The sequence below is a fragment of the Myotis nattereri genome, assembly GCF_964212035.1.
Source record: "Myotis nattereri genome assembly, chromosome: 3".
NCBI classification, from domain to species: Eukaryota; Metazoa; Chordata; class Mammalia; order Chiroptera; family Vespertilionidae; genus Myotis; species Myotis nattereri.
The window spans coordinates 146,143,924-146,170,141 of NC_138077.1; the positions used below are offsets into that span (position 1 = coordinate 146,143,924).

At 37.3% G+C, this 26,218-nt stretch overlaps 1 protein-coding gene across 2 annotated transcripts in view; it reads right to left on the reverse strand.

Annotated features, from left to right (window-relative positions):
• Positions 1 to 26,218, reverse strand: part of LOC308516702 (epoxide hydrolase 4) — a 140,362-nt gene that overhangs the window by 16,217 nt on the left and 97,927 nt on the right. For both annotated transcript variants that reach the window (XM_081087762.1, XM_081087763.1), the window contains 7 exons: positions 15,666 to 15,746; positions 14,107 to 14,203; positions 12,159 to 12,247; positions 11,632 to 11,734; positions 2,181 to 2,363; positions 1,375 to 1,512; positions 373 to 502 (listed from right to left, as the gene is read on the reverse strand). In XM_081087762.1, coding sequence (XP_080943888.1) covers positions 373 to 502; positions 1,375 to 1,512; positions 2,181 to 2,363; positions 11,632 to 11,734; positions 12,159 to 12,247; positions 14,107 to 14,203; positions 15,666 to 15,746 — 821 coding nt within the window. The remainder of the gene's footprint in view (positions 1 to 372; positions 503 to 1,374; positions 1,513 to 2,180; positions 2,364 to 11,631; positions 11,735 to 12,158; positions 12,248 to 14,106; positions 14,204 to 15,665; positions 15,747 to 26,218) is intronic.

Consider the following 26,218-nt stretch of genomic DNA (forward strand, 5'->3'; position numbering starts at 1 on the left):
TGATGTTTGATAATCTGTTCTATATGGATTACATTTTCCTACACTTCTAATCAGTCTCTTTAAGTAAAACAAGAATGCTTTTAAGCAAATTTGGCTGGAACATTGTTGTTAATATAAAGTAGATAAAAAATTTATATATTCACATACACATAAAACATACACACATATATGTATGAAATGAGTTTCCTTTTCTAAGAATAGCATGAGAGTATGATTTATTAAAACTGCCTACACATACTATCACTAGTTTTAATCAGAAAGCTATTATTGAACAGAAACAAACAAACATTAATTCTATCACGTATTAGAATCCCCTCAAAATATCCTTTGTCACAAAGATTATAAGAATAAAAAATCTCAGGGTTAATATACCTGCTTGGATTTTCTGTTGATCATCTGTGCTCATCAGCTTCCAGCTTTCTGTGTGACGAACAGCATAGAAAGACTGAACCAGGAAGATCCACAGCTTATCACGCACAGCCTGGATCTTGCACGTAAAACCCTGCGTTCAAGCAACAAATCAGCAGCTGGTGAGAGCCACATTGTCATAGCAACCAGTCATTATTCCTTTCCGAATCTACTTATTCCTAAGCTAGATCAATGATGTCATCACTTAGATTTTCAAGATTGTCGAGTACATGTTCTTTATGAAGGCTTACTCTTCACAACAGAATTTTACAGTGAACATGAAGCTAAATCTTATCCTTTCAACTAAACATTATTTTAAACCACCAATGGCCTTTACATGAATACCTTCCTCAGCCTTTTCAAATCCACTATGACATTACAAGGTCAAATACTCTATGCAGTAGTAAAAATCTGATGAAAATTTTTTTATCACTCTTGTTAAATAAATATAAAATGTCAATAATTAGCAATTAGCTTAGTAATTAATTATCAACTGCATTTAAAAATAAGTAATATTTTAATTTTGCTTTTTCCCAGTCAATACTATTTTAATATGATTGTTTTAAGACAAAAATGCATTATAAATATACTATAAAAGATACTTGATTAAAATTTCTAAAAAATTATTTTAAATTCTGTTTTATATTTAGGAATTTTAAAGTAGTGACCAGAGAGAAATACTAAAGCTATGCTATATCAATTAATATTGTTAAATACCACACTATGTCTAGAACTAGCTAGTAAAATTGCCAAATTCCAAACTTTTTTAATATGTCCATTTGGATGAAAATATTTTTGTACTGTAAGATAATACCAAATATACACCAAAGTACACTATAACCAATCCCCAGGTATCCATTACTTAGTTCCAAACAAGCAACATTTAAAATGGGAATATTTTTTTTAAATCTTAAAACAGTTTAAATGTTAAACCATGTTAATGAACGTTATTATTACATTCAATACCATTTCTTTTATACTGTCCGAGTTCAGTAACTTGTCCAGAGCCATAAGAAGAGAGCAACTATTCTCAGTGGTAATGTTTTCTTCGACTGCTTTTAAAATTTTGTCCAACAAATCAGCTGTGCTGCTCATTGCTTGTGACTATGAGACACAGAAATTAATATTTAACAGGAATACATGTAAAATGTGTAAGAAATGTGAGAGTCTGGCATTACAACATGCCATTAATCAAAACTGGCTGTTTGAAATCAATCAGAAATCTTACTTCCTCTGTTAAAATAATGTAACTATTATTATAATAACAACTATTATTATAATAATCCCTTTCCGTTGTTAAAAATACCTTCACGCATACACACACTTATCTTAAAAGCCAAAATCATCCTAAAAATAGAGTTTAGATAAAAGTAAAAGAAGTTCTTTATTCAATGACTACATTTAGAGAAAGTGGGTCCCCAAGAAAACAAAGAATTTTGCATGGACCATAATTGTATTAGTGACCAAAACAATATCATTGTGACTTTAGTTTCTAAAACATGGCTTATGCTGATAGAGGGTTAGAGTTGGCTAGCGTTACACTGGGCTTTGCCAGGGTACACAAACCTGTCCCTTCCTGCCTTCGTTATCTTGTGAGCCAAAAATCCTGTCCATCACTGCTCCAAATCCTACGCAAACCTGCCATCTGCTATGGAATTTATTTAAGCCATCCTAATTTAATCAATGACAACCTGCATTTAAAAACTGTTGCGTAATTATAATCTGAACACAAAGATGGAACTAAATATAGGATATAATTTTAGACAGAGTACCTGTAAGAGAAGAGCAAAATTTTCACTCTGAATGATCTTGGAGAAGTTTCCTACAATAAATGCAATGCATTCTTCCTGTAGCCGAGATGCCATAGTCAGTGCTGCTTCTGTCCACTTCACTCTGGGCAAACTGATGATTAGCCTGTCACTTTCCATCAGAAGAAAAGCAGCATTCTTATCATTCTTATAATTTGAAAAATATTGGAAAAAAAGTTAGATTACTGCTCATAAAATCATTTTCTAAGCAAATAAAATACTTTTGTTTTCTTGTAATGCTTCTGGCAAAAAACCACAAAATTTCAGGTAGCTAATACCTTCATCATTCGTTTTACATGTAATATTCATTAATTCATTCATTCAAAATTACCCCAAAGGGCAAACTGAGCTTGGAAGAAATCACCTTTTAAAGAAGCTAAAACAAACCTGAAAACAAGTTATAACTACAAAGAAAAACTTACCTTACCTGAGATTTTCACTACCGAATTAATTTTTTGTCTTTATAGGTATCATTCATAATTGCATAGCTACACTAGCATAGCCTTAATTCTTTTATTACTATAAAACACATGTTCTTTATTACAAATTTAGAATGACTAAAAATTGCTTATAATCCCCAGTGATTTTTTTCCTCTTCTCTAATGAGGTAAGACCCCTCTTTTAATGTTTTATTCATTTACTGATGATTCATTTTTTTATACCATAGGAAAAATGTTCACAAAAACTAATCTCAATGGAAAGTGGAATGACAATATACAAATACCATGGGCTCCACGAAAAAGAAAGAACAACTTATAAATTACATCTTATTTATGTTTGATTTCTAGTTCTTTAAAAAATGTTTTTTATTTTATTTTTATTTTTAGAGAGAGGGGAAGAGAGGGGGATAGATAGCAACATCAATGAGAATGAAACATCATTGATCAGCTGCCTCCTGCATGCCCCATACTTGGGATTGAGTCCCAAACCCGGGCATGTGCCCTGACTGGAAATTGAACTGGTGACCTTTTGGTTAATGGGTCGACACTCAACCACTGAGCCACACTGTCCAGGCTGATTTCGAGTTCTTAAAACAATGCTTGGAAATAACTATTATTGAAATATCTGTAGTAGATTGAAAAACATAGCCATAATTTTTTTATAGCTCCATCCATCAAGAGGTAAAATCTATTTCCTCATCCCTTGTATCGAGACTGGCCTTTTCACTTGCTCACACAAATAGTGCAAGTTCCAGAGCCTAGGCCTCAAGATGCCTTGCAGCTGTCTTTACCATCTTGGGATTCTGGGGCCGTAAGACCATATATAGAAGCCTGGTAAGAAAGGCCACATGGAACAGGAGGCCCAGCCTCCAACTTAGCTATCAGCGGAAAGCAGTCAGGGCGGAGCTCAGGCAAGATCAACTAAAGAACCACCCAGGCAACCCACAGAACTGTAAGAAATAATGAACTGTAGTTTAAGCCACTTAGTTCTGTGGTGGTTTGTTACACAGCAATAGATAACTAATAAATCTAGAAATGACAGCATGAAATCCTTAACGTAGGCTGCATGAGATAAACTTTGCATACCTGCTGTAGCTTTCAGACCTGAACTCAAGCACTATTTCTTCCCTGATGTAGGTTCCTGACTTACATCAGATTCCCTTTATACCTGCCATCAAAGAATCTGTCCCTTTTCTTTAAGTCACCTCATTCATTTGCAATCCTATCCTATATAATAAAAGGCTAATATGCAAAATGACTGAATGGCAGAATGACCAGTCACTATGATGCACACTGACCATCAGGGGCACATGCTCAACGCAGGAGCTGCCCCCTGCTGGTCAGTGCACTCCCACAGGGAAAGCACCACTCAGCCAGAAGCCCTGAGCTGGGCTCATAGCTGGCGAGCTCAGCAGTGGTGACAGGAGCCTCTCCCACCTCCACAGCAGTGCTAAGGATGTCCGACAGACAGCTTAGGCCCACTCCCCATGGAACAGGCCTAAGCGATCAGTCATACATCCCCTGAGGGCTCCCAGACTGTGAGAGGGCACAGACCGGGCTAAGGGATCACCCCCCCTCCACCCCCCACGAGTGCATGAATTTTGTGCACAGGGCCTCTAGTATTCAATAATTAACATAACTATTTGATTAATATCCGTCTCCATTAGGCTGTATGTTTATTAGGCGTAAAACCATATCTGTTTTTGGCTCACCATTATATCCCCAAAGCCTAGTATAGAAATGGATCATAAAAAAAAAACAAAAACAGCCCTAACCGGTTTGGCTCAGTGGGTAGAGCGTCAGCCTGTGGACTGAGGGGTCCCAGGTTCGATTCCGGTCAGGGGCATGTACCTTGGTTACGGGCACATCCCTGGTAGGGAGTGTGCAGGAGGCAGCTGATCGACGTTTCTCTCTCATCGATGTTTCTAGCTCTCTATCTCTCTCCCTTCCTCTCTGTAAAAAATCAATAAAATATATTTTAAAAAAAACAACACAAGAAAACAAAGAAATGGATCATAGTAGACACTCAAATTTTTGTTGATCTCTTAGCATTATCAGACTTAGAATCTATAAGTGAATTCCTAAGCTGAAGTAAGTTTAATTATTGAACATCAAGATTTAAAATGTTCACCCATTTATCAAGAATTTTTTTTTTGCCCTGGCCAGTTTGGCTCAGTGGATGGAGCGTCAGCCTGCGGACTGAGGGGTCCCGGGTTCGATTCTGGTCAAGGGCATGTGCCTTGGTTGTGGGCACATCCCCAGTGGGGGGTGTGCAGAAGGCGGCTGATCGATGTTTCTCTCTCATCGATGTTCCTGGCTCTCTATCCTTCTCCCTTCCTCTCTGTAAAAAATCAATGAAGTATATTTAAAAAAAAAAAAAGGATTTTTTTTTTAGGTGTATAGCATCATGGTGGGGGCCACTTATTTTTTTTGTTTTGTTAATCCTCACCCGAGGATATCTTTCCATTGATTTTTTTTTTTAGGGAGTGGAAGAGAGAGGGAAAGACAGAAACATCGTTGTGAGAGAAACACATCGATTGGTTGCCTCCTGCATGAGCTCTGACCAGGGCCTGAGCTGGGGAGGAGCCTGCAACCAAAGTATGTGCCCTTGACCAGAATTGAACCTGGGACCCTTTGGTCTGCAGGCCGACACTCTATCCACTGAGCCAAACTGGCTAGGGCTCAAGAATTATTTTGAAACATTACATACTTCCCTTGCTTTATTTATTAGAGTAAAAAGAAACCATACTTTGCTGTAATTCAAGTCTTTTAAAATTATTTTAGCACCATCATCCTTTTCTCAACTGGTGACTCCCTAAGTAACTGCAATTACTAAGAGTTTTAGGCAATAAGCCCAATTTGCTGTATTTTGGGATTTTTTTCTGGTAGTAGTACCAAGTGTAGGGTATTCAAATAAACTTGGCAGGTATCTACAAAATGTTTACTACATACATATGTTATCTGCTCTGACAGCAATATCTTTTTCAAAATACAGATATAGAGATTAGTTATCACGATTTAACTTGCAATCTACTTAAAAACTAAAATAAGTGTTATGTGGTTTTATTCCACATTGATCTGAATCCACGATAACATTAAATGTCAGAATAGCCTGAGGCTCAAAAAGAAAATGTAATACACTTCTAGACCAAACACATACAATTTTAATTCAATAGTTAACAGAACACATGATTCAAACCTCAAAAAAATATAAAGGGTATTACCAAGAAAAGTGACCCTCTTGTTCCTGCCCCAAGCCACCCATTTTCCCTTGTCCCAATCATTTATTTTCTGTATCTTTCCAGAGTTATATACTAGTACATATAAACACAAATATATATAATTTTCCCCTTATTTTCCTCAAATGGAGGCATTAATATGCACAGTATGCTGTACCTTCCCTTTTACACTTAGCATACATCTGGAATATTTCTGTTATCAGAATGTAAAGAACCTTGTTATTGTTTTAACAACTATGTAACAATCCATAATATGGATATATTGTAAGTCATTCAACCAGTCCTCTTATGGACATTTACATTAACAATTTTTTTGCTATTGTTGTAATAATGTTGTAGATAACATTATTTCACACATCCGGTCTAATAAAGAGGGAATATACTAATTGACCCTCATGCCATCGCAAAGATGGTGGTGCCCACAGCCAAAAAGGAGGGAATATACTGATTGACTGCCCCACCCTCAAAGATGGCAGCGCCCACAGCCAATAAGGAGGGAATATGCTGATTGACTGCCCTGCCCTCAAAGATGGTGGCGCCCACAGCCAATAAGGAGGGAATATGCTAATTGGCTGTCCCATCCTCAAAGATGGTGGCACCCACTGCTCCCTTGAGCCCCCCAGCTGCCCAGGGCCACCTGAGGCTCAGGTAACCAGGGCTGGCTGAGGCTTGTGCTGTGGCAGTGGCAGCAGCAGAGGTGTGAGGGGGCATCGCCTTCCCCTGATTGCCAGGTTGCCTCCCGACCCTGGGGGCACCCAGACTGTGAGAGGGGGCAGGCCGGGCTGAGGGACCCCCCCATCCTCCAGTGCGTGAATTTCCATGCACCGGGCCTCTAGTATGTAAATAAATCTATAGGATAAATTCCTAGGAATAGAATTGTTGGGCTAATACTGCTAGTCTTAGACTGGGTCTAAGACAGTTTACTTTGAAAAGTGATTCTAAGAGGATCTGAGGCACTGGGAGAGAGAAACAGGGAAGGAGGGAAAGCCAATGGAAGGGTATGTTTTCTAGCTGATAGAGTAAAGTGATGCCATGGTACATGTGGTGGAACTGAATTAGAACAAAAGGAGACTTAAGAAGGCTGTTTGCTTTCTTTAATATTTTTGGGTAACATACTTTAAATTTTAATTGGAAAATAATATGAAATATCCTATTTTTATCAAAAGCTAAATATATATTTTATTTGGTGGTGAGTTATATAAGTTCTTTATAAATTTTGGATATTAACCCCTTATTAGCTGTATCATTGGCAAATATATTCTCCCATTCAGTGGATTGTCTTTTCATTTTGCCAATAGTTTCCTCTGCCATGCAAAAACCTTCTAGTTTGATGCAGTCCCATTGGTTTATTTTTTTCTTTTGTTTCCCTTGCTCTAGGAGATCTATCAGAAAAAATATGCCATATTTTTTCGTGTATAAGATGCTATTTTTTTCAATCGTTAGACTGAAAATTGAGGGCATCTGATACACGGAAGTCAGCAGAGGAGGGGGCCGTGCGGGTGCGTAGCTGCCCAGACCTTGTCAAACAGGCTTCCTCCAATCACGAGCCTTATTGCTACTGGAAGTGGAGGTGTAGAGTGCGCAGATGCAACAGGGACTGGAGCATTCTGGGCCCATTACGATGTCAAAAATTAAAAAGATAAATACCGGTAAGAGATTGTCTTACTCTGTAAAATTCAAAGTGAATGCAATCAACTATGCAAAAGAGCATGAAAAAAGAGCTGCAGAGAGACAATTTGAACCACTTCCCTCTGAGTGTATGATCAGACAGTGGAGAAAACAGAAAGAACAACTCCTTAAGATGCCAAAATAGGAGGTCTTAATAGGAAAACCAGCAAAATGTTTAAAATATTGATTTCTTAATTTTGGGTTGGAAAAGTGAGGGATGTCTTATACATGAGGGTGTCTTATACATGGAAAACTACAGTAGCTTGAGACATGTCCAAGATTTTACTGCCTACGTTTTCTTCTAGGATTTTTATGATTTCGAGTCTTACATTTAAGTCTTTATTCCATTTGAATTAAGTCTTTGTATGGTGTAAGAAGGTGGTCTAGTTTCATTTTTTCTTGGTACATATCTGCCCAATTTTCCCAACACTATTTATTGAAGGACTATCTTTACCCAATTGTTTTTGCTTCCCTTGTCAAATATTAATTGACCATAAAGGCATGGCTTTATTTCTAGACTCTTTATTCTGTTCCATTGATCTACTTGAAGGCCCATACTTTTCTAAAAATAAAGTCTTTGCCCACAATGAGAGAATGGCAGCAATTGGTTTTAAAACCTGCCTTTGTAATTTACTGGCACTGTGAACTTGAATAAAAGCACTTACCTCTCTGATTCTCCTTTCTTGTATGTGAAATGGAGATAATAGTATCTGTTTTATACAAAATTTCAATAAAATAAAAAGTATTTTTTGAACTGTAAAGGTCTAAAAAACCTACCAAATACTACTACTGTTACTACTACCACTTCTCCTTCTCTGCCTCCTGTTCCTCCTTCTCTTCGTAGTAATAGTAGTGGTACTGGTAGTGGTAACGGTGGTGGTGGCATTTATAGACATGAAGGAATTTGTTATAAGGTCTGAACCTATACAATTGCGGGAGATGGTTAGACAATCTTTGTAAATGATGTGGCTGTTTGAAGTCCACAGGGAAGGCAGTCGAGAAGGGAAGATGGACATAACGTGAAGATCAAGGACAAGCTGATATGCAAGAGCACAAGTTGTAATCCACAAGGATGGACTCATTTCAGCGCTCACTGACTCCAACCTGGATGAAATGGGTATCCTTCAGGAGATGTTGGTACCCTTCATCAAGGAGGTGAACAAATCCATGGCTCAGGAGAAGAGAACCCAAAAGAGGATACAGGGCAAGGTGAAGCAGTTGCAGGCCTGGCTGCTGTTCCTCGCCAACAAGGTAAGCCAGCAAACAACCAAAATGTACAAGCTAAAAGTGCCTGCTCCAATCTTCCTGGTGTAAAAAAAAGGCTACTGCTGCTTCACATCTACCTTATAAATCTCATGCCAAATTCTCCTGTGGCCACTCTAGAAATATACAAAGAAGGAAATTCTGGGAAGCATGGTTCATTCATGCTTCCCGGACAAGGTACCTTGTCAACCTGGCACCCATACACATCTCTTTAAACCATATTTAATTCCCAAACAGGGATAACAAAGTTATGCTTCTGCCTAACATAACTGTCTCCCATACAACAAATAGGCTAACCCTTTCCTTAAAAGAGGATAAAAATTCTCTTGTATTGTCTTTGGATAATGTTCACTGTTCTTCAAACTGACTCACACTCCCCTTTGAGTCAGTAACTTAAATACAGAGATATAAAGTTAACTAATATTAACATTGTCTTATATTAGATGGTAGGGTAATAAGACCGTAAAAAACACTTGGTTTAATATATATATATATATATCTCCCATGTTCAAAGGCTGTTAAATCACGTTGTTTACCCATATCTTCAGAAAAAAAAATCACTTCTACTGTCGTGGTAAACAACCTGCTTCCCTATTTATAATGGTCTGGCCCTCTAGCAACTTCAGCGAAAAATTATAGCTAATTTGCCTACAAACGTCAGGTGGTCATAATAATCTGGCCACTCAATGTATATAAACATTCATATAAAAAGGGAAATGAATCATGTTTATATCATAACTATTATAGTGCTCATTTCTATAACTGTTCATTTGCTCATAGCTGGCATTTATATCTACCTTTTCCCACTACACTGCATATTCCCTTTTGTTCTTAGCAAGTACCTCTGCTATCTGTAATTCTTTATCCAGGAGGGTGGCCCAAACTTTAATTCCTGAAGAATCTGGGCCATTACCAGTGCTGCCTAAATTTGATTGTCAGTTTTCCATTGGTTTTAATCATAGGACATGGAGCACAGTATCCCAAGTGTACTCCTCACTACCCACGTTGTTACCAACTCAATCTCCCCGATAGTCAGATTCAATCTACCGATAATTCCCCTTCTTTGCCTGTTGGTTTACAGAGTAACCAGAAGGAGGCAGTCTCAACTTTTTGTTTAGTACCGTGGTCGGCAAACAGCGGCTCGCGAGGCACATGCGGCTCTTTGGCCCCTTGAGTGTGACTCTTCCTACGCTTTAGGAGTATCCTAATTAATAACAATGTACCTACCTATATAGTTTAAGTTTAAAAAATTTGGCTCTCAAAAGAAATTTCAATCATTGTACTGTTGATATTTGGCTCTGTTGACTAATGAATTTGCCGACCACTGGTTTAGTAGAATCATTGTGGTGTTTCCAGATGGAAGCATTTTTCTCTTTGGAACTAAGACCTCTAGGATCAGCAGAAACTAAAGTTATAGAGGTAGGAAGCACTAGTTCTGCTTGGATCACTAGGAATAATTGTATGTGGAGCCATTCTCCCTTCCTAGTTTCTGGATCCATGAATCCTAGTTATAAGAGAAATAGCACCATAAATAAAAAATTAATTTCGAGCATATAACAGTGATGGCGAACCTATGACACGCATGTCAGAGGTGACATGCGAACTCATTTTTTTGGTTGATTTTTCTTTGTTAAATGGCATTTAAATACATAAAATAAATATCAAAAATATAAGTCTTTGTTTTACTATGGTTGCAAATATCAAAAATTTCTATATGCGACACGGCACCAGAGTTAAGTTAGGGTTTTTCAAAATGCTGACACGCCGAGCTCAAAAGGTTCGCCATCACTGGCATATACAGTCTGCAGAAGGGCACTGTCCCAACCCCAGAAGGCATTGCTACCTTGCTGGCGCTGCAAGTGAGTCTTCAAGAGGCCATTCCAGCCCTATCCGGTTTGGCGCAGTGGATAGAGCGTGGGCCTGCGGACCAAAGGGTCCCAGGTTTGATTCCAGTCCAGGGCACATACCTTGGTTGCAGGCTCCTCCCCAGCCTAGGCCCTCGTTGGGGCTCAAGCCCTGGTCGGGGCTCGTGCAGTAGGCAACCAATCGATGTGTTTCTCTCACATCGATTTTCTCTCTGTCTTTCCCAATCTCTCTAAAAATCAATGGAAAAATATCCTTGGTGAGGATTTAAAAAAAAAAAAAGGCCATTTGCCCATTTTATCGAGCCAGCTGCTTCAGGATGATAGGAAACAGGATAGGAAACATGATAAAAGTGAAATTGTGAGCATGGGCCCATTGCTACACATCATTTGCTGTGGAATTCCTTAGTAAGAAGTGATTCTGTGTGAAATACCATGATAGTGGAAAAGGCATTCTGGAAGTCCATGGATAGTGGCTTTGTCAGAAACACGAGGAGCAATGAAGGCAAATTCATATCCAGAGCAAATGTCTACTCCACTGAGAACACATGCCTTTCCATGAAGTAATCCAGTGTAATTAACCTGCCCCCAGGTAGACAGCTGGTCCTCTTGGGGAATGTTGCCATAGAGAAATTTCAGTGTTATATTCAAATCCACCTTAGTGAGTGAAAGTCCATGCTGTTGAGCCAATGATGACTTCCATCCCTGGTACCAAGTACCTTTTGTTCATAAACCAATATATACCTTCCTGCTTCTCTGACTGAACCTTGCCTAATGAATTTGGCACATAGGAAGAGACTCTTAAGGATAGATTTTCAGAACTGGTTCTGGGTTATCTGGAATACAGCTTTACCTTTATAATTGAAATACTGAAATTATCTATAAACAACTGAATAAACCTCTTGAAGTGAAATACAAACAAGAGTATTCAGGTTATACTTACTAAGGACTGAATCAACATGTTAAGACAACGTTTCTGAATCTCAGGAGGTACATTTGCAAAGTTTCTCTCAGACCAAAACCTTGCAAAATGCTTTACAATCCACCTGTTATAAATAAAAGAATCTCAAGTTAGAGAAATAAAAATATTTTTCATTATAATATTCAACAATATTTGTGTTTTCAATTTGCACATATATATGTTTTGACTAACATTTACAGTTATTTTTATGAGCTCTACAGTGGACTTAACTATGCTCTTTTTGGTAAACATATATTTTAAATCCACTTTGGGTTAATATGCATGGATTTTAACATAAGTAATAATGGTTAGGCTAACATAAAATTGATAATAACTTGAGTAATAACTAAATCAATATGTCTTTTCAATTGTTACAATTAGGTAAGCATTAAGTTACATATACTGCATCCAAGAAAACCAGCCAAGTCTAAAATTTTCCCAGAAAATTAGGAGAATGAAAGAACAGAATCCCTCAATTAATAGTAACAGCATTACTTCACATCACTTACTTCATGCAGTCAGCAAAAAGACTTTCCACTCCAACTGAATGAGCGATAATCAGGCATTCTAGTATAGATGCCAAGCTTCTGAGGACAGGCTGAAATTGATAGAAAGCACTATTTTGTTCTTTTTCAACTTACAGAAGCTAAAAGTATTTGATTCATATAGATCAGGGGTGGGCAAACTTTTTGACTCGAGGGCCACAATGGGTTCTTAAACTGGGCCGGAGGGCCGGAACAAAAGCATGGATGGAGTGTTTGTGTGAACTAATATAAATTCAAAGTAAACATCATTACATAAAAGGGTACGATCTTTTTTTTTTTTTTTTTTTTTTTTAGTTTTATTCATTTCAAATGGGCCGGATCCGGCCTGCGAGCCGTAGTTTGCCCACGGCTGATATAGATGATCTGATATATATACCCAAGTTGCAGAATAAATATGTGTAATTTAAAAATCTGTTATTCTTTTAAAAGGAAGTATTACTAATAACTTCTAGTTTTATAGAACAGCATTTGAGTTCTTTTAGCTGCCAGAATGCACACAATTTCTATTCTAATTCCAAGGGCTAAAGACAAAGACAGAAACTTAAAAGCAGCAAGAGATAAACAGTTAGTTACCTACAAGGGCGTACCCATACAACTGTCAGCTGATTTCTCAACAGAAACCATGCAGGCCAGAAGGGAGTGGCAAGAAATATTCAAAGTGATGAATGCCAAGAACCTACAACCAAGATTACTTTATCCAGCAAAGTTATCATTCAGAATTAAAGGTCAGATAAAGAGCTTCACAGATAAGGAAAAGCTAAAGGAGTTCATCACCACCAAACCAGGATTATATGAAATGCTGAAGGATATTCTTTAAGGGATAAATACCACATGATCTCACTCATTTGTGGAATATAATGAACAACATAAACTGATGAACAAGGACTGATCCAGAGATGGAGAGGCATTGATTGGATTGTTGGGCCCTGGAGGGAAGGTAGGGGAGGGTGGGGGTAAGGGGGAGAGATCAACCAAAGGACTTATATGCAAGCATATAGGCCTAACCAATGGACATGGACAACGGGGGGAGGGGGGGATGAGGGCATGAGCGGGGGGGTGGGGGGATAGGGGATAACGTGGAGATAAGGACACAGATGTAATATCTTAATCAATAAAAATATATTTTAAAAAAGCATATAAAAACAATGTACAGCCTGGCCAATGTTGCTCAGTGGTTGAGTGTCGACCTATAAACCAGGAGATCACAGTTCAATTCCTGGTGAGGACACATGCCTGGGTTGTGGGGCGTGCAGGAGGCAGCTGATCAATGATTCTCTCTCATCACTGATGTTTCTTTCTCTTTCTCTCTCCCTTTCCCTTCCTCTCTGAAATCAATAAAAATATTAAAAAAAATAAAAATAAAAACAATGTACAAAATGGAATCTGTACAAATACACAGTATAGGATCTTTTTTTAGACAATAAATTTATGTTTACATAAACTAAAATTTAGAAGTCGGTCTTTTAGAAGAGAAATATATTTCACCCCAAGTACATGCTATAAAGAGAAGTGGTAGAAAAAAGGAGTATAATTTCAGGGTAAAGAACCAGGGGAGCACTGTGATAAATGTACCTTGGTAAATGTACAAGGGAACCTGGGTTCCTGATTTCTTTTCTCTTATTTCCAAACCCTGAGTCCCAGATGACACTTCTCCATCTTTGAATTGTATAGGATACACCTATATCCTCTCAATAAACCCACCTCAATTTTATTTAATTTAAAATGATCTTAATGTCTGTGTTTTGTTTTAAGTATAGCACATAAGTTATTTGTCAACTAAAGTTCCCATTAAGTTAACTTAATATTTTTAAGATGTAAACATTTTACTGTCAGAGTTAAAAATCTAGTAGGTAATAATGTGTGACTTTAAGGCACAAGTACTGGGTAAAGATTTTTGAAACTCAATAATTACCTTCTGAAAGAAATTACAGTAATCTCTTCTTAAAATATAGATTGCTACTTCTTTTAATCCTTCTAGTCCATACATATCGGCCATATTGAGTATTTTACTAAAATAAAAATAGATACGGTATTAATTTTCCATTTTAAAAACCAAGGCAAATACATAGTAATTTCCTACTAATATATAGTGTGTTTTAAAAAAGAAAAACCTAAATTATTATTATTAATTTAATTATAACTTTCTGCCCCACATAATAAATAATCTTTATGGATTACAAAAAGGCCAAAAGTTGAAAGCACTGTCACATGATTTGAATAGTGAATAACAAGAAATAAATTTGGAGATGTTTCAATCAAATTCCTCTCAGAATTGCAGATATATCTCAACATCCAGGAAACTGCTTTGAAGGCTATTAAAGTTATAAAGTCTTTGCAACAAATCTGTATAATACAAGTTTTGGGGTAGCAAATTGATACTTATCAGATTGAAATGCTTACGAATGACCCTAAGATTAGAGACATCATGCAATTATTCAAAATGTTTTCAGTCACTTCTTTTATTGGGCAAATATTTCTGAACACCCATACGTACTTTAGGTACTTAGGAAACCAACAAGCCTGGAGAACAAGATAAATTCATATAGGTTTCCAGGGGGGAAACTTCAGTACTGAATCTTTGTGACTCATGATACTTTCTTCTCCCAAATCATATTTACTCAGTTTGTAAGTAAACGAACCAATGAATATTTACTATTAAAAGAGCAACTTTCACTTTGATGTTAGAACAGCAATAAAAGGAGAGCACATGCAGAAAATCAGATGACCAGGTACATTTCACTCTCCAATAGAATTTCAGCAGTTTAAATGGCATTTCACTATAGGGCACTTAAGAATCACATCATTGTTGGTCTTTAAAATGCCTATATTCTTTTTTTTTTTAAATATTTTTTATTGAGTTTTTACAGAGATGAAAGGCGAGAGATAGAGAGATAGAAACATCGATGAGAGAGAAACATCGATCAGCTGCCTCCTGCACACTCCCCACTGGGGATGTGCCCGCAACCAAGGTACATGCCCTTGACCGGAATCGAACCCGGGACCCTTCAGTCCGCAGGCCGACGCTCTATCCACTGAGCCAAACCGGTTTTGGCAAAATGCCTATATTCTTAAATTAACTTTAAGGTTTTTCTTTTTCTGTTTTAAGAGACATGCTAAAGCTAAAAAATAAAGTAATATAATAATTGTTCAAAATTTGATAAAGGTTCAATCAATTTTGTTTTATAAAATCCTCTCATTTATTTTCCAAAACAAATATAAGGTTTTTCTAACATAATTTAAGTCTAATAAAGACTTTTCTTAATCTTATTACTGTGAGTTGCTAGAACATTTTTTCTTCTAAAAAAAGTAACATTATTTTTAGATATTCCCAAATACACACAAGATATGGCAAAACAGGTAATAAAAGTGAAGCTTCTACTTCACTGATACTTTGAAACATAGCTCAACAAAGCAGAAGCCAAAAAATATTAATACTTTTATATTTAAAATAATTAAAAAAATAATACATACCCAACATTAGCTTTGTCTGGAAAGTCCAAAGTTCCTCCATATATAAAATACATCATAACATTCATTTCCACATGGTTTATGCTGAAAAAAAAAAAAGGAAAACTAAACGCAAATCCAGAAATAATTAAGGTTTAACTGATATTAATTACACATTCTATTTACCCATAAACTTTTAGCCAAGATAAAGTTTTTTTTGTTACATTGTTTGTATTTTATACATTTTGTGTTTTTTAAAAATATATTTTATTGATTTATTACAGAGAGGAAGAGAGAGGGATAGAGAGTTAGAAACATCAATGAGAGAGAAACATCGATCAGCTGCCTCCTGCACACCTCCTACTGGGGATGTGCCCGCAACCAAGGTACATGCCCTTGACCAGAATCGAACCTGGGACCCGTTAGTCCACACACCGACGCTCTATCCACTGAGCCAAACCGGCTAGGGTATAGCCAAGATAAAGTTTTGTTTTTTTTGTTTTGTTGTTTTAAATATATTTTATTGATTTTTTACAGGCAGGAAGGGAGAGGGATAAAGAGTTAGAAACATCGATGAGAGAGAAACATCGATCAGCTGCCTCCTGCACACTCCCCACTGGGTATGTGCCCGCAACTAAGGTACATGCCCTTGACCGGAATCGAACCTGGGACCTTTCAGTCCCCAGGCCGACACTCTATCCACTGAGCCAAACCGGCCAGGGCAAGATAAAGTTTTAATCTCACTTTTATCTAAAGAATATATTCTTCAAATAACATCCATGTAGGTATGCCATTAATTTAATATGACGTATGATTGCAGCTATGGCTTTTTATATGTTATAAAGTGTTATTAGCAAATTATCACACCACTGATTACTTATTATTTATTATGGTTTAGCCTCACATTTTCTCTCCTCAGTTCTATGACAGAATCCTTTTGATACCGTTTTAATAAACCCAGTTATCAGTTATTAATTAACAGGGAAGGAACAAAGGGAAGGCAAATATTATAGGCATGCCCAGTAAATTCTGGGTGACAATAGGGAAGGTACTTGTCAGTCGCACCTGGGAACAGGTCATTGGGCAGAGTAGGTGTGGTCACTGCAAGCACAGGAAGACTTGAGATACATAAGCTCCTAAACAAAAGAGTGCCCTCTCTTGCCTCTTGCTCGCTCTTGTATGCTGGGCTCCTGGCTCTATTGTTGCAGGGGGTACACTCCCCTGCATTTGCCCACACAATGGACTGATGGACTGGAACGAGCCTGATGCTGTGCTGGACCCAATTCCAACATGGAATGGAAACTAGACTCTGGCTTTGCTTCTAGCACTGCTGAATCCCCAGTTGCATATCTTCTTGGACTGGTTTAAGGGAAATGGGACTTTAGAAACTGAGGGATGTAATTCCACACAAATGAAAGCTTTCGACCACATCTCATCCTCCCATGGGAGCCTCGGGAAATGCTTATTCCAGCAGCACCCCAAGAACCCCACTCTCACCAGCAACAGAGAAAGGCATTCTCTGATAACACTTTCATATGGGTTTCCTGCTTAAAATAATCTCCTTGCTTTCCATTTCCCACACTGCCATTAGAGTGACTTTGCTAAAATATAAATCTGATATAGTCCTTCCACTTCAACAATTCTCCATAGTCCACAAGAAAAAAAGTCCAAATTCCTTGGCGTGGTGTACAGTATTCATTATCATCTGACTTCTGGTTCTTCCTCTCTAGCAGCTGTTCCAAGAAAAGTGAACTACTTATTTCCTATACCAGAACTACTTGTAACTCCTTATACATCCATGCCTTAGCACATACTGTTCACTTGGCTGAAAATGCTCTCCTGTTGCCCCGCTGGTATGGTACAGTGGTTGGGCATAACGTTATGGTTCAATTCCCAGTCAGGGCACGTGCCTGGGTTGCCAGCTCCATCCCCAGTAAGGGATATGCAGGAGGCAGCTGATCAATGATTCTCTCTCATCATTAATGTATCTATCTCACGCTCTCCTCCTTTCCTTTCTGAAATAAACAAAAATATACTTAAAAAAAAATCCTCTCCCTATTTACTTCATTCAGACACAAGACATGTGATTCTTTATCTCTGATTTTTTTCCTTAGTGCTCTAAGGCAAAAAAAAATCACTGACTGTTAAACACAATTATAACTAACATCTATATTGAGCACTTAGTATGAGCCAGTCACTGAGCTAATAAGCATTTGTAATGCCATTAGCACACTTAATCATCATAACAACTCAACAGTAGGTACCATTATTAGTCTCATTTTATAGATGAAAAAACTGAAATTAAGTAACTTGCCCCAGGTCAAATGGATAGTGATGGATTGGAATTTAAATCCAGGCAGACAGATTCCAAAGCCTGGGCTCTTAAGAAGTATGCTATATATACTTTCATTATCACATGTATCAAACTGACTTGTAATATATTTATCTATTTGTTTCTCCTTCTAGACTGAGTTATGTGAGGGGAGGGTTTGTATCTTAGTTATCCTTGCGTCTCTAGTAGCAGCAGAACGTCAGCATTGATTCACTATCCCAGGATGAGAAGATTTCCCATTTCCCACATAGCACTGGAGCTATGCAGTGGAATCAGCGTGAGGACAGTGCTGATAAGACACCCATGGTTTGTTAAGCATAGGACCTATATATCTGCTAAACTTTAAGGAATGAATAAAATGAAGAAGACAAGAAGATAAGAAATGGAGTCCCACAGAGCAGCAGTATTTAGAAAGGTGTTTGCTTTGATTCTATGGTCTTAAATAATACATGCTTAATAAATGTTTAAATAAATGGCTTATTAGGGCACTTATAGCATCTTTCAAAACCTTCAGAGGAACACACTGAGTTATAACATATATATATATATTTTATTAATTTTATAAATATAAATATTTCCTTGCTATGGCTAAGTACTGGTTTCTACTGTTTCAAAATTCCAATCTTTAATACTTAGAAAAAAAGTCAATTCCTAAATGTTCTCATTTATATACTATGGATATGACAAGAATAATTTTGACATATTATCTATAGCCTATTAATCTAAATACTAGCATAATTACTAGAATGTATACTATTCCATGCACTTTTCCTCAAATATCAAGAGCCATTCTTGTCAATGTAAATGAGAATTAGCCATTTATGTTGAAAGAATGGTTTAAGACTTGACATATTTAAGCAAAAAATAATGACTAAAAACAAAAAGTAGTTTTATTGACATAAATAGCAAAATCTAGACATGAGTCTATATATCAATATATATGATAGCTATAAAAATAGCAAGAAACCATTTTTCTGCTGTCTTGACAGATGTTTTACTAATACATTCTCAGTATTGTGTTGTAAGTCATTTGTATTTTTACTAAAAGTGTCTGAAAGACATGATCAACTGACGTAAAAGAGTAACAAGTTACTCCAATAGCCCGCAGTTTAAATGGGAAGAGTTAAAGCACTATTTCCATTTAAACATAATCAGAATAGAAGCTTGTAGGAGATGAAAACATTACATATACTCAGAGTCAGAACAAAGAAAAATGTATGCGGACAGAACTCTAAGATTAGAGAGCAAACATATTCCTATTCTACTAAAATCTCTATGCTTCCAAAAGTTCCAGGTCCCTATGTGTGTGGGTTAAAGTAACATATGGACTCCATTCACTCGTTCATTCATCTGTTCACATTCAATATTAATTGAATAATAGGCTCTATTCTAGACCTTAAGGATACCAGAAGCTTGCATTCTAGAAGGAGGGCATGGGCAATAAATATGTAAACAAATATATAAACAAGATAATTTTAATAGTGAAAAGTATCATGAAGACAATACAACAGGATAATATAAAGGAGAGTAACTGGAAAGTTTGGCTGTAGCTACTTTAGTTGGGATAGTCTGGGGAAAGCCCAGGGACCAGATCATGCAGGGTCTTGTGGGTTATGGTAAAGATTTGGATTTAATTCTAACTGTGATGAGCAGGCACTGAGGATTTTAATCAGAAGAGAAATATGATCTGATTTATATTTCGAAAGATCATACTGAAGGTTCAGAGCAATCTCCAGAAATCTCCTAAGGGAGATGAGACAATCCAATTTCATGCTTCAAAGCCCCAAGCCACCACTGGAGGACATCTATGTATAGAAAATGGAAATATGTGAGGTTTCTTTACAGAAATACTGCTGTGCTTCAGCTTCCAGTATAGGAATTAGTAAATCTCTCTCTTCTTCCACCAGAACAGGAGAACTTCTTCCAAGTATACCCTTCTACCTTCCAAATCTGGAGCATGGGTAGAAGTAGGGTTGTAGGACTCTACTATTCCTACCTCAATTTGTTGAAGGCTGTCTCACTTGAAAAATATTACATGCATTATGTCTTTGAGTTACTACTCATTAAGAACACTGTGGTTCTTTTCTGTGAGGACAGACAGGATTTCATTCTAATCTGTTGCAGAAAACATCCTGCAGACATGTAACACTGGCCCAGTTCCAAGACAGGCTGCTGATCAAGCAACGCAGGCACTGCTGTCCTGGTATCGGTAATGACCCTCACTTGAATCCATTTCTCTCTAGAAAATGAGAACAATCTAATTTAGGAGGGGAAAAAAAAGATAAGACAAATATTATTGCGCACTACATCCTATGTACCAAGCACTATGCCAGGTTGTTTCCTTGCAGTATTTCATTTAATCTTTTCAACAACCTCAGAAAGTTCAGGGAAAGTAAGCAATGTTCCTAAAGTCATACAAAAAGTTTGGACTGGATGTAGGAGTGCCTCTGAAAACACCAGAGCCCATTATCTTTCTACTATACCACACGCCCCCGGAAACATCCACCCAGCTTTACAGTATAAGTTAATATGAAAACAGAATTTGTTATAATATACAAATCCCCTAAAAGATGTGATTTTTTTAAAAGTAAAATTTCTAAATTCCCTTTACTTTTCCAATGGCTTTTATTAAACCATGATACTAATAACATTTTAGATAGTAATTTGAGACATTCTTCTTTCATTTTAGTGTTAAAAAACCTTGCTTTTATTACTCAAGGTAAGAGAAATGGAACTCAGTTCCAATGTGCTAGCATGAGAAGTGAAAAAGCCAATTGGGAGTGAGCCCTCACTGCTGATACAGCAGCTCTGGGTAAGATGAACCAGTAAGAAGCAGAGCCTTGCTTATACAACAGAAGTGAAGAGGAAATACCGAAAGAGGAGTGAGCCTGGTCACTGGTGGCATTACTGCACCAATTTGGATGACACTTGAAACAAATTTGGTTTCTTCTATTTTGCTTTCCCTTGAATAAGCTATTACAGTCTGTCAGTAGTAGTCAAGCCATATTATAAAGGTAAATATTTATCCATTACCTCCATCAAAATCAAAGATGGGGAATTACAGGTGAGGGAATAGGGACCAACAGTTGATGCCACTAATTCTTTCTTTTCTACTGATCTCTTAATAAAGAGACATCATTTTTAAAAGTCTGTGTATTTTCAATGTTTAATCTAATGGCTCATGAGGGTTAAGGACTGCCTTTATTCCTACTGCTAAACTCAGAAGTAATCTTGAACAATATAAACAGATAAAGGTGGAGCTGCACTGCTTGAAGAGGCACCCTTTCCAAAAGCCTTCCCCTCAGACCCCAATCCCACAGCTGTGCTCCCTAACATACCCACCAGGATCTTTAGGGTCCTGTGAGATAAAATTTGAAAGTCACTGATTTAAACAGTGGAGGGCTGGTTAGCTAGCTCAAAAACACATGCCAACAGGGAACTTCTAATTTCTTCAGTGGCTGTGATGGAACAGGCTCTGAATTAAAACATGAGATGCATAGTTAGCATAAGCACTTATTTACCCATTGACCCCCAGGAACACATTTAACTTATCTGATCTTGTTTTTATTTATCTGCAATATGTGACTAGACCTGCTCTCTCAAAGACTGATTCTAAAAATGAAAGGGCATAGTAAATGTGAAAGAAGGCTAGAAAATATATGGTGTTATACTGTAAGATATTATTACTGCTGAGGACAGAATCTATTACTGCTGGAGACAGAAACAAAGATATAAAATAAAAGGTAGCAGGTAGTAAAAATTGTCACTAACTGTACAGGAACTAAGATTTCTTCTAGGAAAAAATCAGACATGTGCTTTCTATAAAATTACTTTCCCCCTCTGTGGAATAAGGTTCCACAATCATATGCTTTTGTTTGAGAATTTACAAATAATATTTCAACTATGTTTAACAATAATTAGCACTATGCAGTACATTTATACCTAGACTAAAGGCCCGTTACATGACATTCGTGCACTGGGGTGGGGAGCAGGTGGACATCCCCCAAGGGGTCCTTAGCGCTGCCACGAGGTGGTAGAGGCTCCCGCCACCGCCGCTGCACTCACCAGATGTGAGCCCGGCTTCTGGCTGAGCAGCGCTTCCCCTGTGAGAGTGCACTGACCATCAGAGAGCAGCTCCTGCATTGAGCATCTGCCCCCTGGTGGTCAGTGCGTATCATAGGGACCGGTCATTCTGCTGTTTGGTCGATTTGCATATTAGGGTTTTATTATATAGGACTGCAGCTATTGTTACCATTTTTCACTTACAGCATAATTTTTTTTAAATTTTATTTTTCAATCACTGTTTACATTCAATATTATTTTATATTAGCTTCAGGAAAGTAGTTAGATATTTCCAGTACCCACCTGGTAGCATACATAAGTTATTACAGTATTATTGACTATATTTCCTATGATGTATTTTACATCCCTGTGACTATTTTATGACTACCAACTTTTACATTTTAATCCCTTCACCTTTTTCACTCAGTCCCCCAAATCTCTCTCCCCTCTGGCAACCATCAGTCTGTTTCTGTTTTGTTCATTTATATTGTTCTTTAGATTCCACATATAAGTGAAATCATATGGTATTTATCTTTCTCTGATGGACTTACTTCACTTAGCATACTACCCTGTAGGTCATCAATGCTGTCACAAACGCTAAGATTTCATTCTCCTTTTTATGGCTGAGTAATTTTGCACTGTAAATATGTACCACAGCTTTTTCATCCACTTGTCTATTGATAGGCGCTTGAGTTGCTTCCATATCTTAGCTATTATAAATAACACTGCAATGAACATAAAGGTGCATATATTCTTTTGAATTAGTGTTTTAGGTTCTTCAGATATATTCCCAGAAGTGGAATTGCTGGGTCATAAGGCAGTTCTACTTTTAATTTTTTTGAGGAAACTCCATACTGTATTCCTTAGTGGCTGCAAGTCTGCATTCCCACCAATAGTGCATTCCCCTTTTCTTCACTTGGTGTCTGTTGAATTACTGATAGACATTCTGACAGAGTGAAGTGATATCACATTGTGATTTTACTTTGCATTTTTCTGATGCATAATCAGATACTTCTTTTGACCTTTATCTCACTACACAGAATCACATGATTTTTAATGAATACCAAAAGTTGTAGTCTGAGTCAAATTAGTGTTTTCTTTCCATTTACATTTTTATGGAATTCAGTTCTAATAAGAGTGGATTCATAGTTTTAAAAAATGATTTCTAAAACATCTGAAACATAGTCCCTGAACAAGTTTCCAAAATTACACCACAGTAATTATCCCTAGGATTGGCACACATAGAAAGACTCTGGCCCTAGCAGACTTGGCTCAGTGGATAGAGCATCAGCCTGCGGACTGAGGGGTCCGGGTTCGATTCTGGCCAAGGGCACATGCCTGGGCTGCGGGCTTGATCCCCATTAGGGGGCGTGAAGGAGGCAGCCGATCAATGATTCTCTCTTATCATTGATTTTTCCATTTCTCTCTCCTTCTCCCTTCCTCTCTGAAATCAATAAAGAAATATATTTTTAAAAATAAATAAATAAATAAATAAATAAATAAATAAATAAATAAATAAAAGAAAGAAAGAAAGAAAGAAAGAAAGAAAGACAGACTCTGGCCTCTGCTGGCACTATCCTTATATTCAGGGATATTTTAAATTCATCAGAAAGAAAGAGATCTTATCAGTAGGATACCTATATCTTTCAGGTGGTTTTTCAACAGTGATGATAAAATGTCATTAATTCATCCATCTACAAATTCCTTTTACCTCAAGGATAATAAACTTTTTTAGCTCGGTGTTTAAAATCTTCCATAACCAGAAACTACCTGATTGCCACAGGAAGCGGGTAAAGAGGTGAATAAAATGGTTAAAGATGGTCAAAAGGTACAAACTTATAGTTATAAGATAAATAAATCCTGGGGTTGTAATGTATGGCATGGTGACTATAGTTAACAATACATATTGTATATTTAAAAGTTGCTAAGAGACTAGATCTTAAAAATTCTCATCACAAGAAAAAAAATTATAACTATGGTTGGTGATGGATGTTAACTATCATTTCACAATATATACATATAGTTAATTATTTGCTGTATGCTTAAGAATAATATTATGCTATATAATATCTCAATAAAATATTTTTTTAAAATATATTTTATTGATTTTTTACAGAGAGGAAGGGAGAGAGATAGAGAGTTAGAAACATCGATGAGAGAGAAACATCGATCAGCTGCCTCCTGCACATCTCCCACTGGGGATATGCCCGCAACCCAGGCACACGCCCTTGACCGGAATCGAACCTGGGACCCTTCAGTCCGCAGGCCGACGCTCCATCCACTGAGCCAAACCGGTTTCGGCATCAATAAAATATTAAAACAATATTTTTTTCAGAGAGAAAGGGAGAGGGAGAGAGATAGAAACATCAATGATGAGAGGGACTCATTGATTGGATGCCTCCTGCACGCCCCCCTCCGGGGATCGAGCCAGCAACCCAGCATGTGCCCTTGACTGGAATCGAACCCGGGACCCTTCAGTCCCCAGGCTGGCGCTCTATCCACTGAGCCAAAACCAGCTAGGGCTCAATAAAATATTTTAAAATAAATGAATAAAAGAGAAGTTCAGCTGGAAAGATAACAGGGTTACTTAGATGAAACATTACTTTTTTCCTTTTTCTTTTTGTTAATCCCCACCTGAGGACATTTTTCCCATTGATTTATAAAGAGAGTAGAAGGAAGGGAAGAAGGGAGAAAGTGAGGGAGGAGGCCAGAGAAAGAAACACTGGTGTGAAAGAGAGACATCGATTAGTTGCCTCCCACACGTGGCCCTGGTCAAACCTGCAACCCAGATACCTGACTTGACCTAGGAACTGAACCTGCGACTCTTCTGTGCACAGGTCGACACTCTAACCATTGAACAACACTAGCCAGGGCAGCAAACGTTATTTTTTAAATATCATCAAAGCAATTCATGTTATATTTTGATGCTATATTAGTGAAAAAATAGAAGAAAAATAACTTTCCATATATAAGTATTTTATGCATGTGAGGGGCAAATTAGTTAGGGAGGAAGTTTATTTTAGTAGTAATATCAAGTAAAAACTTGGTGATTTTATATATATCCTATATAATAAAGAACTAATATGCTAATTAGACCAAACAGCAGAACAACCATCTAGATGACCTTCCAGACGACCATCTGGATGAAGCCGGGGCTGCGAGGGCCGAGCCCCTTGCACGAATTTCATGCATCGGGCCTCTAGTAGATAGATAGATAGATGATAGATAGGCAGACAGATAGATATTTACATTCTACATTATTTCTCTTTATTACCATTTCATTAGTATCTAGTCTTGTTTTTTCTTAAAAATCACATACACTGTAATAAAAGAATATACACGATTTCATGGATACATAATTGAAATCACTAACACTGGCAGTTGCTGAAACGATACTCAAAAGTTAGGCTGCTATATGTGTACTGAAATTGTGGTGGTATAATTAAAATGTAACCATGGCATAAAAGAAAATGGTTTGGGCTCTTTTTTATGTTTCATTTCTTTTAAAAAAATATATATTTTATTGATTTTTTTACAGAGAAGAAGGGAGAGGGATAGACAGTTAGAAACATAGAGAGAGAAATATCTATCAGCTGCCTCCTGCACACCCCCTACTAGGGATGTGCCCACAACCAAGGTACATGCCCTTGACCGGAATCGAACCTGGTACCTTTCAGTCCGCAGGCCAACGCTCTATCCACTGAGCCAAACCAGTTAGGGCAATATGTGTTTCATTTCCATTATATGAATAAAATACAAAAAATAAAACACATTACATATTCTTACAAATGTTTCAAAATTCTATGCTTTATAGAGAGGAGTTTGGAGCATATAAGATCTTCCAAATTTGGAAACTACCTGGTTGCCAGAAGCAGGTGGTATAGGGCAGTGGTCAGCAAACTCATTAGTCAACAGAGCCAAATATCAACAGTACAACGATTGAAATTTCTTTTGAGAGCCAAAAATTTTTTTTTAATTAAATCTTTATTGTTCAGATTATTACATTTGTTCCTCTTTTTTCCCCCCATAACTCCCCTCCTCCCAGTTCCCGCCCCACCCTCCGCCCTCACTCCCCACCCACTGTCCTCTTCCATAGGTGCACGATTTTTGTCCAGTCTCTTTCCGCATCTCCCACACCCCTATGCCCCCCAAGAATAGTCAGTCCATTCCCTTTCTATGTCCC